The sequence below is a fragment of the Callithrix jacchus genome, chromosome 1, assembly GCF_049354715.1.
Source record: "Callithrix jacchus isolate 240 chromosome 1, calJac240_pri, whole genome shotgun sequence".
NCBI lineage: Eukaryota > Metazoa > Chordata > Mammalia > Primates > Cebidae > Callithrix > Callithrix jacchus.
Window position 1 is genome coordinate 71,686,475 of NC_133502.1, and position 15,430 is coordinate 71,701,904.

Below are 15,430 nucleotides of genomic sequence, written 5' to 3' on the forward strand. Positions count from 1 at the left end.
AAGGATAATCCTATTTCTTGTATTTGTGTAGTGCTCCCATATAATTATATATATATTCTTAGTAATAACCCTGAGATGGGTAAGCTCCTACCTTACAGATGAAAAAGCTGACATTCAGAGAGATTAAGTGATAATAGTGTTGGTGGTGGTAGTGGCAGTTACCTTTTATTGAATGTTTATTCAGGCATACATCCAACAAATACAGAGTACCACTATGTGCAGGTCCTGTTCTAGGCTTTGGAGATAAAGCAATTGACAAAGCAGACAAAAAAATCTATTCCTTCATGGAGCTTACATTCCAGTAGGAGAAGGCAGACAATAGACAGGACAAATAAATAAAGTATATAATGTGTTAGATGTGTTTTCTCCATAAGTCCTATGGAGAAAAATGAAATGAGGAGGAGTTGATTTAAATTTTAATTAGGATGATGTGGAGGGTTTTGAAGAGAGGGGTCACATGACTGGCTAAAGTTCACAGGATTACCGTGGCGGCTATATTGAGAAAGACTGACTTACATGTTGAGGACGGAATTAGGTCTGCATATAGGTTGTCATGTCATCTTTACAATGACCCAGTATGGTAGGTAATAAGTCTCAGAGATATTAATATATGTGCCTAAGATCACAAAGCTAATAAGTGCCAACTCCTCTATTGAAAATGTGTTTGGATTTTATAATCTTGAATTATAATCTTAAATTATAAACAAGACTAGCATTCTCGTTTCTGTTAGGAGGTAGGAGGCTAAAATGTGTAAAGGGGCCACATTCCTGATACTTATCTTTGAGACAACAGTGAGTGAAAATTTGGATTAAAAAATTGGTAAATTATTAATATCTATACAAAGGAAAACAGACTTAAAATCTCATAAATAGGGATAGCTGCAAAGTGTCTTTAAGTGAAGGAATTATAAATGGAAATTAATGGTACAAAAATGCATCTGATTTAAGTGAATCTGATTTAAAATGCATAAATAACAATAAAATTTCTATTTAATGTGGGATTTGGTAAATAAAATTTATGCAAGCCCATTGATTTGGACCAAGTTCCTGTGTGAGACCCTAATAGACCAAACCAAGATGGAGTCATTCATGGTACATGCCACATAATTAAACTGAAACTTAAAAAATAAACCAGTAGGAAATCCTCAAATGGGCCAGTTTTCTAGAAAAAAAAGCAAACCAACAGGAAATTTGTAGTGACCAATGAGAAGGGGCCCAGTCAACCTGGCCAGCATAAGGAAATCTCTTCTGCTTAAACTCATACAGGAAAGTAACCTGCTTTTTGTACCGGGCTGTTTTCCTGTTTCTGCTACAGCTAGCTACTTGGGAAGCTGAGGCAGGAGAATTGCTTGAACCCAGAAGGCGGAGGTTGCGGTGAGCCGAGATCATGCCGTTGCACTCCAGTCTGGGTAACAAGAGCGAAACTCCATCTCAAAAAAAAAAAAAAAAGCCAGTTGACCTGCCACACCCAATGGAGCTCCTTTCTATTTTGTAGAGTAGATATTATATTGCCCAGTTCATGAATTGTGAATAAAAGCCAGTTAGATCTTTAAAACTCTATTTGTTCAAATTTTATTCTTTAATAGGTCTTTATTGTTCAGAAACTATGTGTGTAGTTCTTAAGAGCACAAACTCTGGTGCTGAACTGTGGGAATTCAAATTCCGCTTTTCATGCTTAATAGGTATGTAACTTTAGGCAAATTATTTGACTTCTCTTTGTCTTAGTTTCCTCATCTATAAACAGGAATAATATGCAGAACTGAATACATGCTTACTGTACGATGAGCAGTTGTGCTACTTAGTATTTACTCAGATGAGCAGAAAACTTAGGTCTACACAGAAATTTGCACATGAATGTTTATAGCAGTTTTATTCATCATTGCTTAAACTTGGAAGCAACCAAGATGTGCTTCAATAGGTGAATGGATAAATAAACTGTGATATATCCATACCAAGGAATATTATTCACTGCTAAAAATAAGTGAATAATATTCATTTAAGGTTTAATAGCCATGAAAAGATATGCAGGAACCTTAAATGAACATTATCCAGTGAAAGAAGCCAATCTGTAAAGGCTACCTACTGTGTGATTCCACCCCGTGACATTCTGAAAAAGACAAAACCATGGAGATGGTAAAAAGATCAGTGGTTCTTAGGGTTTTGAGGGAGAGATTCATAGTTGGAGCACAGAGGATTTTTAGGGCAGTGAAACCACTCTGCATAATACTATTATGGTGGATACATGTCATTATACCTTTACTAAACCCACAGAATGCACAACACAGAGTGAGCCCTAAGGTTAAATACGGACTTTGGGTGATAATTATGTATCAACGTAAGTTGATTAACAAATGTACCTCACTATGTTGGGGATGGGGAAACATGGGTATATGGGAAGCCTTTGTACCTTCTGCTCAATTTTGCTGTGAACCCAAAACTGGCACGGGGGCTCACGCCTGTAATCTCAGCACTTTGAGAGACTGAGGTGAGCAGATCACAAGGTCAGGAGTTCGAGAGCAGCCTGACCAAAATGGTGAAACCCCATCTCTACTAAAAATACAAAAATTAGCTGGGCGCGGTGGCGCATGCCTGTAATCCTAGCTGCTTGGGAGGCTGAGGCAGGAGAATTGCTTGAACCTGGGAGGCAGAGGTTGCAGTGAGCTGAGATTGTGCCACTGCACTCCAGCCTGGCAATAGAGCGAGACTCCAAAAAAAAAACAACAACCCTCTATTTTAAAAACAAATGGGAATGTTAGTAGTGCTCAATGTGTGGTGAGGATTAGTTGAGCTAAGATTATATAAAGCACTTGGAACAGTACCTGGCATGGAGTGAGCTTATGTGATTTAGTTATTATAATAATATTATATTATTAAAGAGCATAAAAATATTTTTATGGCTTTTATAAGTTCATTCAGGTAGTTGGGCTTCCACTGCTGTTTTTTCCCATGTAAGCTTAAGTTTTTCAACCTCAAATTCTTCTGTTATGATTGCTGTCTAGACTCTAATCACATTGACAATATTCATTTAAGTGTGGGCAGAGGGCCTCCTACATCAGAATCACCTGGAGTATAAACTGATAATACAGATTGTTACATTCCTCCAGATTTGCATTTCCACAAACATCCTGCATAATCCTGGTGCATTCCAGAGTTGGAGAGCTAGTGCTATGAGAGTCTGGGAAGGATTATACCTTTTCTGATCTCCCAGGCACTGCTTAATGTAGTTCCCTGACAAATTTGTTCAAAAAATACACATGTAGATTTTGTCAGAACGCCATGTGTCTGAGAAACAGAAAGGAAAGTAGTGACCTAAGAATTATTCAATCCATCTCAGAGCATAGTCTCTGTGTGAAACAACTTTTATAAAGTAGAACGTTCTTTGTGTTCTATTCTTCTTAGAATGAGTGATAGTCCATTCTTGCACTTAAGTTTTAAGTATTCTGTACTAATTACTGACTGTATGGCTATTTCTAAACAGTTGAGTAATTTGGGTGTTTTTAGGGATAAAAGGAAACCATAGGCCTGGGTGAGCAAAATGTCTGTCATTGACAACAGGAAATAGACTTAAATAATATTGATTGTGCAGTGAAATGACAGTTTTATTATTCAAACCCTTCTCCTGATTCTACAATCAGACATATGAAATAAGTTGAGTTGTGAATGGAAATAATGTTTTTATAAGTCAGAGGAGTTTCCCATTACTAACATTTGTTTCTTTTTTGTTTTTGAGGCTGGAGTGCAGTGACACAATTACGGCTCACTGAGGTTGCAGCCTCAACCCCCTGGGTTCAGATAATCCTCCCACTTCAGCCTCCCAAGTAGCTGGGACTACAGTAGACACGTGCTACCATGCCTGGCTAATTAAAAAAAATTTTTTTTTGTAGAGACAAGGTTTTGCCATCTTGCTCAGGCTTGTTTTGAACTCCTGGGCTCAACTGATCTGCCCACCTCAGCCTCCCAAAGTGCTGGGGTCACAGGCATGAACCGCTGCACCCAGCCTATTACTATTAATAGGAATATTGGACAGGTATGAATGGAATCCTATTCAAATTCTTATACAGATAGGAGGAAAATAAAGTGAGTACAGACTAAGAAGGTAAAACGCAAAAAGATATTGCAGATACTGGTTTGCAAATTAAAATAACAAGTATTTATTTAAAAATACTTAAAAGCCAGGTATTATGGTAGGAACACACACACACACACCCCGTCTTTATCCTCACAACAACCAAGGAGAGTAAATATTGTAGTCTTCATTTTATAGAAGACACTGAAGCTCAGAATGGTTCGTATAGCTGACAGTGAATGAAGAGTCAAGACTTAAACACAGAACTTTTGATTCTAAAATATAGTTTAACATACTTGAAATGTAATTTTTGATCTGCAGTTACATATAGTTGGACTATAAATGAACGGTTTTATGCATAGGTAATGCATATTTGGCACTATTTCACAGTACCCCTGGATTTGACTTATTTGAAGAAGGCCAGAGGGGATTTTCACTTTCAACCAAGATGAAATAAGAGAAACTAGATTTATTAATACCTTTCTGCCTAAAACAACTAGAAAACTGGACAACATATATAAAACAATGTCTTTTGGATTTTGGTATTGTGTTTTTGTTTTTTTGTTTTTTGAGATGGAGTTTCGCTCTTGTTACCCAGGCTGGAGTGCAATGGCGCAATCTCGGCTCACCGCAAGCTCCGCCTCCTGGGTTCAGGCAATTCTCCTGCCTCAGCCTCCTGAGTAGCTGGGATTACAGGCACGCGCCACCATGCCCAACTAATTTTCTGTATCTTTAGTAGAGACGGGGTTTCACCATTTCGACCAGGATGGTCTTGATCTGTAGACCTCGTGATCCACCCGCCTCGGTCTCCCAAAATGCTGGGATTACAGGCGTGAGCCACCGCGCGTGGCCCGGTATTGTGTTTTTAATTGCAGTTTCCAAATGCTTTTTGTTTGTGTGTAGAAATGAAATTGATTTTTGTGTGTTGATTTTTCTTACAAAAAACATTTTTTTTTCCAACAGGCTACCATGGCTGCAGGAGTCTTGCCTCAGAATGAACAACCGTATTCTACCATGGTGAATAACAGTGAGTATGCTGCAAACATGAAAGGTAATATCTCTTTAATATACTTTCTGTTGCTCTGTGCAAGCTGGTGTTTAATGAAAGTAACTATATGAATGGGCTATTCTTCATACTGGAATCCCAAGTTGCAGGTCTTACTGCCTTACCATGCTGGCATGTTAGAATTCCTTTTCAAAATCCTGAATAATGACCGTGGCCTTTTAACTTCTTAAAATACTCCTTCGAGTATTGCAAACAGTGTTTGTCTCCTGCATTATTATCATCGGCTGAGATGATGCATTTGTTCTTATCACACACCTACTTATGAATCAAACTTTAATTTCATTCTCCTTTCATTAGTTGCTGTTGCCACGTAGCACATCCAGAAGCATTCCAGCCCTACTTCTCCCATGTTGTTTTGATTTTTATATGGCACCCCAGGCAAGGACAAGTGCCATGACTTGAACACTTACTACCACAGTTGCCCTTTACTCCTTCTAACCATCACAAGCTCTGAGGTGGGAGTCTCCCTGCTTCTGCTTTGATATTGCTGGTCTTGCAGCAGTAAGTTAGCTGAGGGAGATGTTAAGTAATTTCAGTCAGCCTAATTCCTTTGAGATTCATCCAGGTTGTTGTGTGTACCAATAGTTGATTCCTTTTTATTGCTGAGTACTATTCTGTAGTATGGATGTACCACAGTGTGTTTATTAGTTCACTCACTGAAGGGTGTCTGGATTATTGCCAGTTTGGAGCTATTACAAATAAAGCTGCTGTAAACTTTCATGTACAGATTTTTGTGTGTAGATGGGTTTTTATTATACTGGAATAAATACCCAAGAATTTACTTTCTAGGTCATATAATAGTTGCATGTTTGGCTTTATATGAAACTACCAAACTATTTTCCAGAGTAGTTGTACCATTTTACATTCCTACCAGCAATGTACAAGTGATCAAGTTTCTCTGCATCCTCACCAGCCTTAGGTTTTATTAGTATTTATTTTAGCCATTAGAGCAGTTCTGTAGTGGTGTCTCTTGTGGTTTGAATTTGCATTTCCTTAATGGCTAATAATGATAACCTCTTTTCATGTGCTTATCTGCCATCTGTATATTCTCTTTTTACAAGTCTGTGCACGTCTTTTATCCACTAATTGGGTATTTTTTACTGTTGAGTTTTAAGAGTTCTTTATATACTCTAGATATTAGATCTTGCTGTGATACATGGCTTGCAGATACATTCTCCCACTCTGTAACTTACCTTTCCATCTCTTCATATGATCTTTCTCTGAGAAAAAGTGTTTAATTTTCATGAAGTCCAATATTCTTTTATGGATTACACTTTTGCTGTCAAGTCTTCAGAACTTTTCATCTATCCCAGTCCCCTGAAGCTGTGTGAATGTGTTTGTAGATTCACTGTTCTGTTTCACTGATCTATATACCTGTCCCTCCACCAATACCACCCTGTCATGAATACTGTAGTTCGGTAATAGGCCTTTGTATTGGATAGAGTGATTCTTCCCACTTAATCCTCTTTTTCAAGATCATCTTAGATAGGACCGGTGACTTTCTATATACAATTTTAAATAAGCATATTTATGTCAACAAAAAATATTACTGGATTTTGATAAGAATTAAGTCTCTCAATTTGAGGAGATTGCCGTGTTTACTTTGTTGCATCTTATAATTGTAATATATTTCTCCGTTTTTTCATATCTTTGATTTCTTTCATCAGAATTTTATAATTTTCAGCACATAGATTCATATATGTTTTAAGTTTATACTTAAGTATTTCATTTTCTTTGGGGTGAATGTAACTGGTATTGTGGTTGTTTGTTTGTTTGTTTGTTTGTTTTGAGATGGAGTCTCACTCTGTCACCCAAGATGGGGGTGCAGTGGCATGATCTCAGCTCACTGCAACCTCTGCCTCACAGGTTCAAGCGATTCTCCTGCCTCAGCTTCCTAAGTAGCTGAGATTACGGGCGCCTGCCACCATGCCTGGCTAATTTTTGTATTTTTAGCAGAGACTCGGTCTCACCATGTTGCCCAGTCTGGTCTTGAACTCCTGACCTCAGGTGATCCACCCACCTTGACCTTCCAAAGTGCTGGGATTACAGGCATGAGCCACCACACCTGGCTTAGGTATTGTGTTTTTGTTTTTTGAGATGGAGTTTTGCTCTTGTTACCCAGGCTGGAGTGCAATGGCGTGATCTCGGCTCACCGCAACCTCCGCCTCCTGGGTTCAGGCAATTCTCCTGCCTCAGCCTCCCAAGTAGCTGGGATTACAGGCATGCGCCACCATGCCCAAGTAATTTTTTGTATCTTTAGTAGAGACGGGGTTTCACCATTTCGACCAGGATGGTCTCGATCTGTAGACCTCGTGATCCACCCGCCTCGGTCTCCCAAAGTGCTGGGATTACAGGCGTGAGCCACCGCGCGTGGCCCGGTATTGTGTTTTTAATTGCAGTTTCCAAATGCTTTTTGTTTGTGTGTAGAAATGAAATTGATTTTTGTGTGTTGATTTTTTGCCTTACTACTTTGCTGAACTCACTTTCCATTCATGGAAGTTTTTGGCGATTCTTTGGGATTTTCTTACGTAAACAATCATATCTGCAAATAAGGATAGTTTTATTTTCTCCTTTCCAATTCGTATGCTGTTATTTTTTTTTTCTTGCCTTATGATAGTAGCCTAAAACTTCTACCATGCAGAATTAAGAGTCACAAGAGCAGAAGCTTTGCCTTCTTCCTGATCTTGGGGAAAAGCATTCAGTCATTCACCTTTCGGTATGATGTTAGGAGGTTTTGTCATTGTTGTTGTTGAGACAGAGTCTCTCTCTGTTGCCCAGGCTGGAGCACAGTGTCACAATCTGGCTCACTGCAACCTCTGCCTCCTGGGTTTAAGTGATTCTCCTGCCTCAGCCTCCTGAGTAGCTTGGATTACAGGTGCCTACCACCATGCCTGGCTAATTTTTGTATTTTTGGTAGAGACGGTGTTTTACCATGTTGGCCAGGCTGGTCTTGAACTCCTGACCTCAAGTGATCTATTTGCGTTGCCCTCCCAATATACTGGGATTACAGGCATGAGCCACCGCTTGTTTTCCATAACAAGTTGAATTAGTTCCCTTCCATTCTTAACTTGCTGAGAGTTTTTATCATGATTTGGTGTTGAATTTTGTCTAATGCTTTTTCTGTGTTAATTGATATGATCATATGATTTTTCTTCTTTAGCTTGTTGATATGGTGAATTATATTTTTTGATGTTTTAATGTTAAATAAGGCTTATATGCCTGTAATACATTTCATTTGGTAGTGGTATATAATTCTTTTTATGCATTGCTGGATTTGATTTGCTCATTATTTTGTTGAGGATTTTTTTTCTAAGTTCAGGAGAGATGTTGGACTATAGTTTTCTCTTTTTGTACTCTCTTTATCTACTTTTGGTATCAGGGTAATGTTCACTTCATAAAAGGAGTTGGGAAATGTTCCCTCCTCTTCTATTTTCTGGAAGGCATTGTGGAAAATTGGTGCCCGTTCTCTTTAAATGTTTGGTAGCATTCTCCAGTGAGATCATTTAAGCCAGGAGATTTCTTTTGGGGAACTTTTTGTTTATTAATTCAATTTCTTTAATTTTTACAGAACTCCTCAGGTTGTCTTACTCATCTTGGTTGAGTCTTGGTAGTTGGCAGTGTTCAAGGAGTTGATTCATTTTTCTAAGTTGTCAAATTTATGTCAACAACTTCTAAATTGTTTGTATTAGTTCCTTGTTATCCTTTAAATGGATTCCAGATCTGTAGTGATAGCTCCTGTTTCATTCCTGATATGGGTGATTTGTGTCTTTTTTTGTTTTTGTCAGTCTTGCCAGATCTGTAGTGATAGCTGTGTTTCATTTCTGTTATGGGTGATTTGTGTCTCTTTTAGATTTTTGTCAGTATTACTAGAGGTTTATCAGTTTTACTAATTTTTTTCATAGAGCCAGCTTCTTATATCACTTTCACTGTTGTTTTCCTATTTTTAATCTTACTGATATACTTTCTTATTTTTATCTGTCCAATGCTTGCTTTATGTGTGTTTTGCTCTTATTCTTCTAGTTTACCTAGGTTAGAATCTGGATTACTGATTTGAGGCCTTTCCTCTCTAAGCATTAAGTGATAGAAATTTCTTGCAAATCTCTGCTTTACCAGCAGAGATATATATTTTTTGATATATTTTCTTTTTATTCAGGTCTATGTGTTTTGTAATTTCCTTTGAGACTTCTTATTTGACTCGTTATTTATTTATAAGTTTGACATCTAATTTCCAAGTCTTTGGAGTTTTTCTCATTGTCTTTTCTGTTATTGATTTCTAGTTTGATTTCATTGTGGGCAGAGAACATTCTCTGTATGATTCCAGTTATTCTAGGAATCAGTCCTAAGACACATTATAATTAAAATTCTTATTGGAAATTTTCAGCTTCTCACTTATCTCCATTTTGATGTTTGTTGATTGTGTCTTGTGATTCAAGTTGTGACTTTTCTAATTCTTGGTATGACAAGTGATTTTCAACTGTATTGTGGACATTTTGGGTCCTTTTTTTCCTTGTTTGGCAGGCAGGCTTCCTGTTGAAGCATTGCCCAGGAGCCAGGTGAGTGTATATGCCCAGCTCCCTGTTCAGCCTTACTGACACCACCCTGACAAAAGTGGAATGCTTAGAAACATGCCTCAGTCCAGATGACGAAGTGGAATTTAAGCTCTCTCACCAGCTCTGTTTGACATTTTTGTGGTAAAAGTGAGGCATTGCCTTGCACTATCATGTTGCCTTGAGTCAGGGGGATAAGATCAACAACATGAGAAAAAGCTTATCTGGGCCCCACTGCCACCTGGGAAGAAGTAGAGGGCAGCTCACACTGCTTTGTTTCTGCGAGGTGTGGCTGAAGCTCATTTCCCGGCTGGGCCTTGTCATCCTTGGGAGGTGGAGGTGGGAAGTATAATGCCAACCCTCCCACCCCCCACCACCTCTTTCCTCCTCATACCAGGTGGAGTTGGGGGTTCAGCTCCCCACTGGACCCCATTGATACCAGGGGATTGGAGAATGGGAATGTTGACTATTCTGCTTCACACCCCCTCATTCTGCTTCATTGATGGCAAATGAGTGTGGACGCTCAGCTCCCCTTGAAGCTCACCAATGTTTGGGGCAGTGGACACAGGAGTGCCAACTAGCCCTTCCTCATACTTCACCGTTCAGTCTTGTTGACACCAACTGGACGTGAAGGCTTGTCTCCCACTGGGCCTCTTAAGACTAAAGTATGGGGGAAAGTAGAGTGTATACAGGTCCCCACTTGCACAGTTTTGTTCAGTGTCCTTGATGCTGGGAAAAAAGGTTCAGGACCACTGGGACCCACTGACATAGAGGCAGGTGACGAGCCTCGTGTTGACTAATCTCGCTTTAAACCACCCTGTTAAGACTTGTTGCTGCTGGATGAGGCACAACTCACAGCTAGACCCCAATGACACCACCCTGGCAGGGGAACTGCAGCACTGCTCATTTCTACCTGATGGGGGAAATCATCTTTTTTGCTCAAGTCACTACTGCCACCCAGCAGGGGAATCAAAGTGCCACCTGCTTCTTCCAGTTGGGGTATGGAAAATTGGTTCTCTGATCAGTGCAGAAACCACCCAGTGGGGGAATCAAAGCATCACATGGTCTTCCTAGACACAATAGAAGATGAGCTCCATGTTTATCCCTCTGACACCATCTGATGGGAGAAGTACATTGATTCCACTTCTGCAGAGCAGGACTATTGGATAGATGATTAGCTCCCTGTTCATCCTCCCTGAAACTGGTGGTTGGAAGATGATACGGTGGTTTTAACTGGTATTTAACTGGAGTAGCATGGGTATTGCCAAAAATATATTCAGTTGTTAGGTCATATTTTCCACAGACCTTTGGCAAAGGGAAATAGGTTTTTCTTATAGCTTGTTCTAATTGAAGGATTCTGCAACCCCCTATTTGGGATCTATGGGAGGCAATAGGGAATCCCAGGTCGCTCACAGCCGTATTGTTCTGCAAGTCCTGACGTCCTTAGACAGTCTGTCCCTCTCAGAGTCTTCCTATGTGTATGTGTTCTATTGTGTCCAGAGTTTCTAAGTTGTAAGGATGAGGAATGGGGCTATCCTGCCTGAACAGAACCAGAAGTCTGCCTAGTAGCTTTTTGCTTTATTTATTAAGCAAAGGAAAACAGGAAGGAGAAAGAAAGAGAGAATTTCCTTTAACTTATTTTATGTATAATTATCAATAATTCACCCATTTGAAGTACCAATCCAGTGTTTTTAGAGCATTCAAAGAGCTATGTAACCAACACTGCAGTCAGTTTTGGAACATTATTATCACCCCAAAAATAAACCTTTTGGGCTTTTGTTTGTTTGTTTGTTTTGTTTTAAGACAGAGTTTTGCTCTTGTTGTCCAGGCTGGAGTGCAATGGCATGATCTCGGATCATGAATGTCAGAATGTCAGAATTAAATTGGAGGACATCCATCTGGAGTCCCCTGAAGAATGTATTGCTTGCTTCGTGTGTGGGGAAAAAACCTCTGCCTCCCAGGTTCAAGTGATTCTCCTGCCTCAACCTCCCAAGTATCTGGGATGATGGGCATGTGCTACCGTGCCTGTCTAATTTTGTATTTTTAGGAGAGATGGGGTTTTACCATGTTAGGCTGGCTGGACTCCTGACCTCAGGTGATCCACCCATCTCAGCCTCCCAAAGTGCTGGGATTACAGGCATGAGCCACCACACCCGGCCATCTTGTACTCTTTAGCAAGCACCAGTTCCCATTTGTTCTTCCCCTTCCCTCTAGCCCATGGAGCCACCAGACTATTTTTTCTGTCCTACACATTTCATTTTTTCTGGACATTTTGTATAAATGGAACCATCTAAATACATGGTCTTTTGTGATTGGCTTTTTTCACCTAGCATGTTTTCAGGGTCATCCATGTTGTAGCGTGTGTCAGTGCTGCTTCCTTTTTATGGCTGAGTAATTTTCCATTGTGTAGGTATACCACATTCTATTTATCCATTCCCGTGATGGGCATTTGGACGCTTTTCACTTTTTTGCTATTATGAGTAATAATAAAACCTGAGTTTTTGTGTGAGCTATGTATTTTTCTTGGGTATTTACCTAGGAGGAAAGCTCTGGGTCATTTGGTAACTCTGTTTATCATTTGAGGAACTGCCGAACCATTTTCCAGAGTATTTGCTTCATTTTATATACCTATCAGCAGTAGATAAGGGCTCTCATTTTTTTACATCCTTTCATTTTTTTACATCCTCCCTGATACTTGTTATTTTCTGACATTTTATTGTAGCCATCCTAGTAGGTATGAAGTGGTATTCATTATGGTTTTAATATGCATTTCCCTAGTGACTAGTGATGTTGAGCATCTTTTTATGTATTTATTGAAACTTTCTACATCTTGTTTGGAGAAATGCCCATTCAAATTATTTGTTCTTTTTAAATTATTGAGATCTAAGTCATGTACCATAAAATTTGCCCTTTTAAGGTAGTCATTGGTTTAGATACACTTAAGGCTGTGAAATCATCAGCACTATTTAAATCCAGAATATTTTCATCAGACCAAAAAGAAATTTTCTACCAATTAGCACTTGAGAATACATAGGAATAAGCAAACTCGGTTTCTGACACAAGATGTGTGGGTTTTTTCCCCACACACGAAGCAAGTAATACATTCTTCAGGGGACTCCAGATGGATGTCCTCCAATTTAATTCTGACATTATCTACCTAGAGATAGCATCAGATCCCCCAGGTTGAGGGCTCAGTCTTATAAGATTGCCTCCTACTTCTGATGCCAGTCACAAGCCCCAGCTTGTTTAACCTGTGCTTCTGACTGACTGGCTATAAATTGGGGTTCCCACACCCCTCTCTTTGGATTTGATTAATTTGCTTATAGTAACTCACACTACTCTAGGAAATACATTTACGAATTTATTATAAATGCCGTTACAAAGGATACAGATGAAGAGATGCATAGGGTGAGGTATGGGGGAAGAGGCACAGAGCATCCATGCTGACCCCAAGTGTGCCACCCTCTGCAACCTCCATGTTCTCAGCTCTCTGAACCTTGTCCTTCTGAGCTTTTATTGAGGCTTCATCACATGGACATGATTGACCAAACTACTGGTCGTTGTTGATCAACTTAACCTTCAGCCCTTTCCCCTCCCCAGAAGTTGGAGTTGGTGCTGAATGTCCCAACACTGTAATCCTCCCTTGGCCTTTCCAATGGCCAGCCCCCATCCTGAAGCTACATAGGGGCTGACAGCCCCAGTCAACTTGTTAACATACAAAGAGATACCACCTTGGAGATTCCAAGGACTTCAGGACCTGTATGCCAAGAAACAGGGACCAAGACCAAATATGTATTTCACAATATCCCCACAGTCAGTTCCCATTCCACTTTCACCCTGGTCCCCCTGGCAAACACTAATCTACTTTCTGTCCCTGTCAATTTGCCTCTTTGGGTCATTTCATATAAATACATACTGTCTGTTGTAATTTACCGGTGTCCTTTCTTTTACATGGATTCACATTAATCTTGGGTAACTTGCTTTTAATCTGAAGAACCTCCTTAAAATTCTTATAAGCTGAGTCTGGTAGCAACAAATTCTCTTCTTTTGGTTTACCTCAGAATGCCTTTATTTCCCCTTTATTTTTGACAGATAATCTTGCTGCATGTAAGATTCTTGATTGACAGCTTAATATTTAACACTTTGAATATGTCATTCCTCTGCTTTCTGGTCTCCATGGTTTCTGATGAGACATAAACTATTAATCTTTTTAAGGTTTCTTTGTATACAAGGAGTCATTTTTCTCTTTGAGCATTTTTGCTATGATGTGTTTTAATGTGAATCTATTTGTGTATATCCTACTTAGAGTTTATTGAACTTCTTGGATGTGTAGATTAATGTTTTTCATCAGATTTGGGAAGCTTTAAGCCATTATTTCTAAAAGTTTTTTCTACTCCTCTCTCAACTCTCTTTCTGTTCACTTGTGAGGTATATGTTTGTTCACTTAGTGATGTTCCACATTTCTGTGAAGCTCTGTTCATTTTTTCACTTTTCTCTGTTTTTCAAAGTACATAATCTCTATCAGTCTATCTTCAGGTTCTCTAATTCTTCCTTCTGCCACTTCAGATCTTCTGTTGAGCTCCTCTAGGGAATGTTTCATTGTTTTTGTACTGTTTAACTTCTGAATTTCCATTTACTTCTTTTTTATCATTTCCGTCTCTTTATTGGCATTTTCTATCTGATGAAATACTGTCGTCATAGCTTCTTTTACTTCTTTAAACATGGTTTCCTTTAGTTCTTTGAACATATTCGTAATGGCTGCTTTGAAGGCCTCACAGGTAGTGTCTACTGACTACCCTTTTTTCTGTGTATGGGTCATATTTTCTTATTTCTTTCCATGTCTCATACTTTTTGTTGAAAACTGGACATTTCAGGTAATATTTTTTAGCACCTGTAGATACTCTTCCCTCCCTGGGCTTGTTTTTGTTGTTACATGCTTGTCTGTTTGGTCAGAGACTTGACTAGACTACAGTAATGATAGACTAGTATTTTTTCTTCGTAGTTTGAAGCCTCTGACGTGACTCCTAAGAGAGCATGGCCTTGGCCAAGCAAACAATCACCCTGAGAAGACAGTGTTGTTTTTTTTTAAACAGGGCACCCTTTCACGCATCTCTCTGTTATGCTGTCTCAGTTGGTAGCACACCAGCTTTTGGGTTCCACTAATTACCTGCTGATTCCTCTGCTGTTTTTGACAAAGCCCTAGATCTTCTGTTGCCCCACAATCTGATCTAATTAAGTTTGGGCAGTGGTCGTTTTTGAGGTCAGTCTTTGAGGTTTGCTTAGTTGTCTCTTTCCCTGGGTCTCTCTGGCAAGCTAGCATGACTACAGTTCAGTGTATTGCTCTCATGAAGCTATGAGGCTACTCTTATTAATAACTGCTTAACCAAAGCCTCCATTTTTTTTTTAAAGCATGAACTTTAAAGGCTTGAACTTCCCCATGCTGTGTTTCAGATAAAGATAGTTTTGCAGGGGAAGAGCTTCAGAATTCTGTTTTTAAGGCCTACTTCTCCTTCTGAATGAAGTCTACTAGCCATGTCTCTGGAGCTTGAGGCCAGGACAACAGCCCACTTCTCTGAGTGATACCCCTGCATTGCAAGCTAAGCAGGAATGATAGCTTCTGATCTTCTTGGCTTTTCTAAGTATGGAATCTTTGACCTACAGATGAGGTGGAGCAGGGGCAATTGGGAGAAGCCAGCCAGGGTAAGGAGGAGATCCATGTGGTAGGGCAGCCCAGCAGTGATGAAGCCTGAG

At 39.5% G+C, this 15,430-nt stretch overlaps 1 protein-coding gene across 9 annotated transcripts in view; it reads left to right on the forward strand.

Moving 5' to 3' along the window:
- The window catches only part of PTPDC1 (protein tyrosine phosphatase domain containing 1), a 66,867-nt gene that overhangs the window by 25,445 nt on the left and 25,992 nt on the right, over positions 1 to 15,430 (forward strand). For 5 of the 9 annotated variants that reach the window (XM_035299046.3, XM_054253651.2, XM_054253649.2 and 2 more), the window contains one exon: positions 5,030 to 5,117. In XM_035299046.3, coding sequence (XP_035154937.3) covers positions 5,036 to 5,117 — 82 coding nt within the window. In that variant the 5' untranslated portion in view covers positions 5,030 to 5,035. The remainder of the gene's footprint in view (positions 1 to 5,029; positions 5,118 to 15,430) is intronic. The other 4 variants (XM_035299068.3, XM_008993373.5, XM_035299072.3 and 1 more) reach the window with 1 other exon arrangement.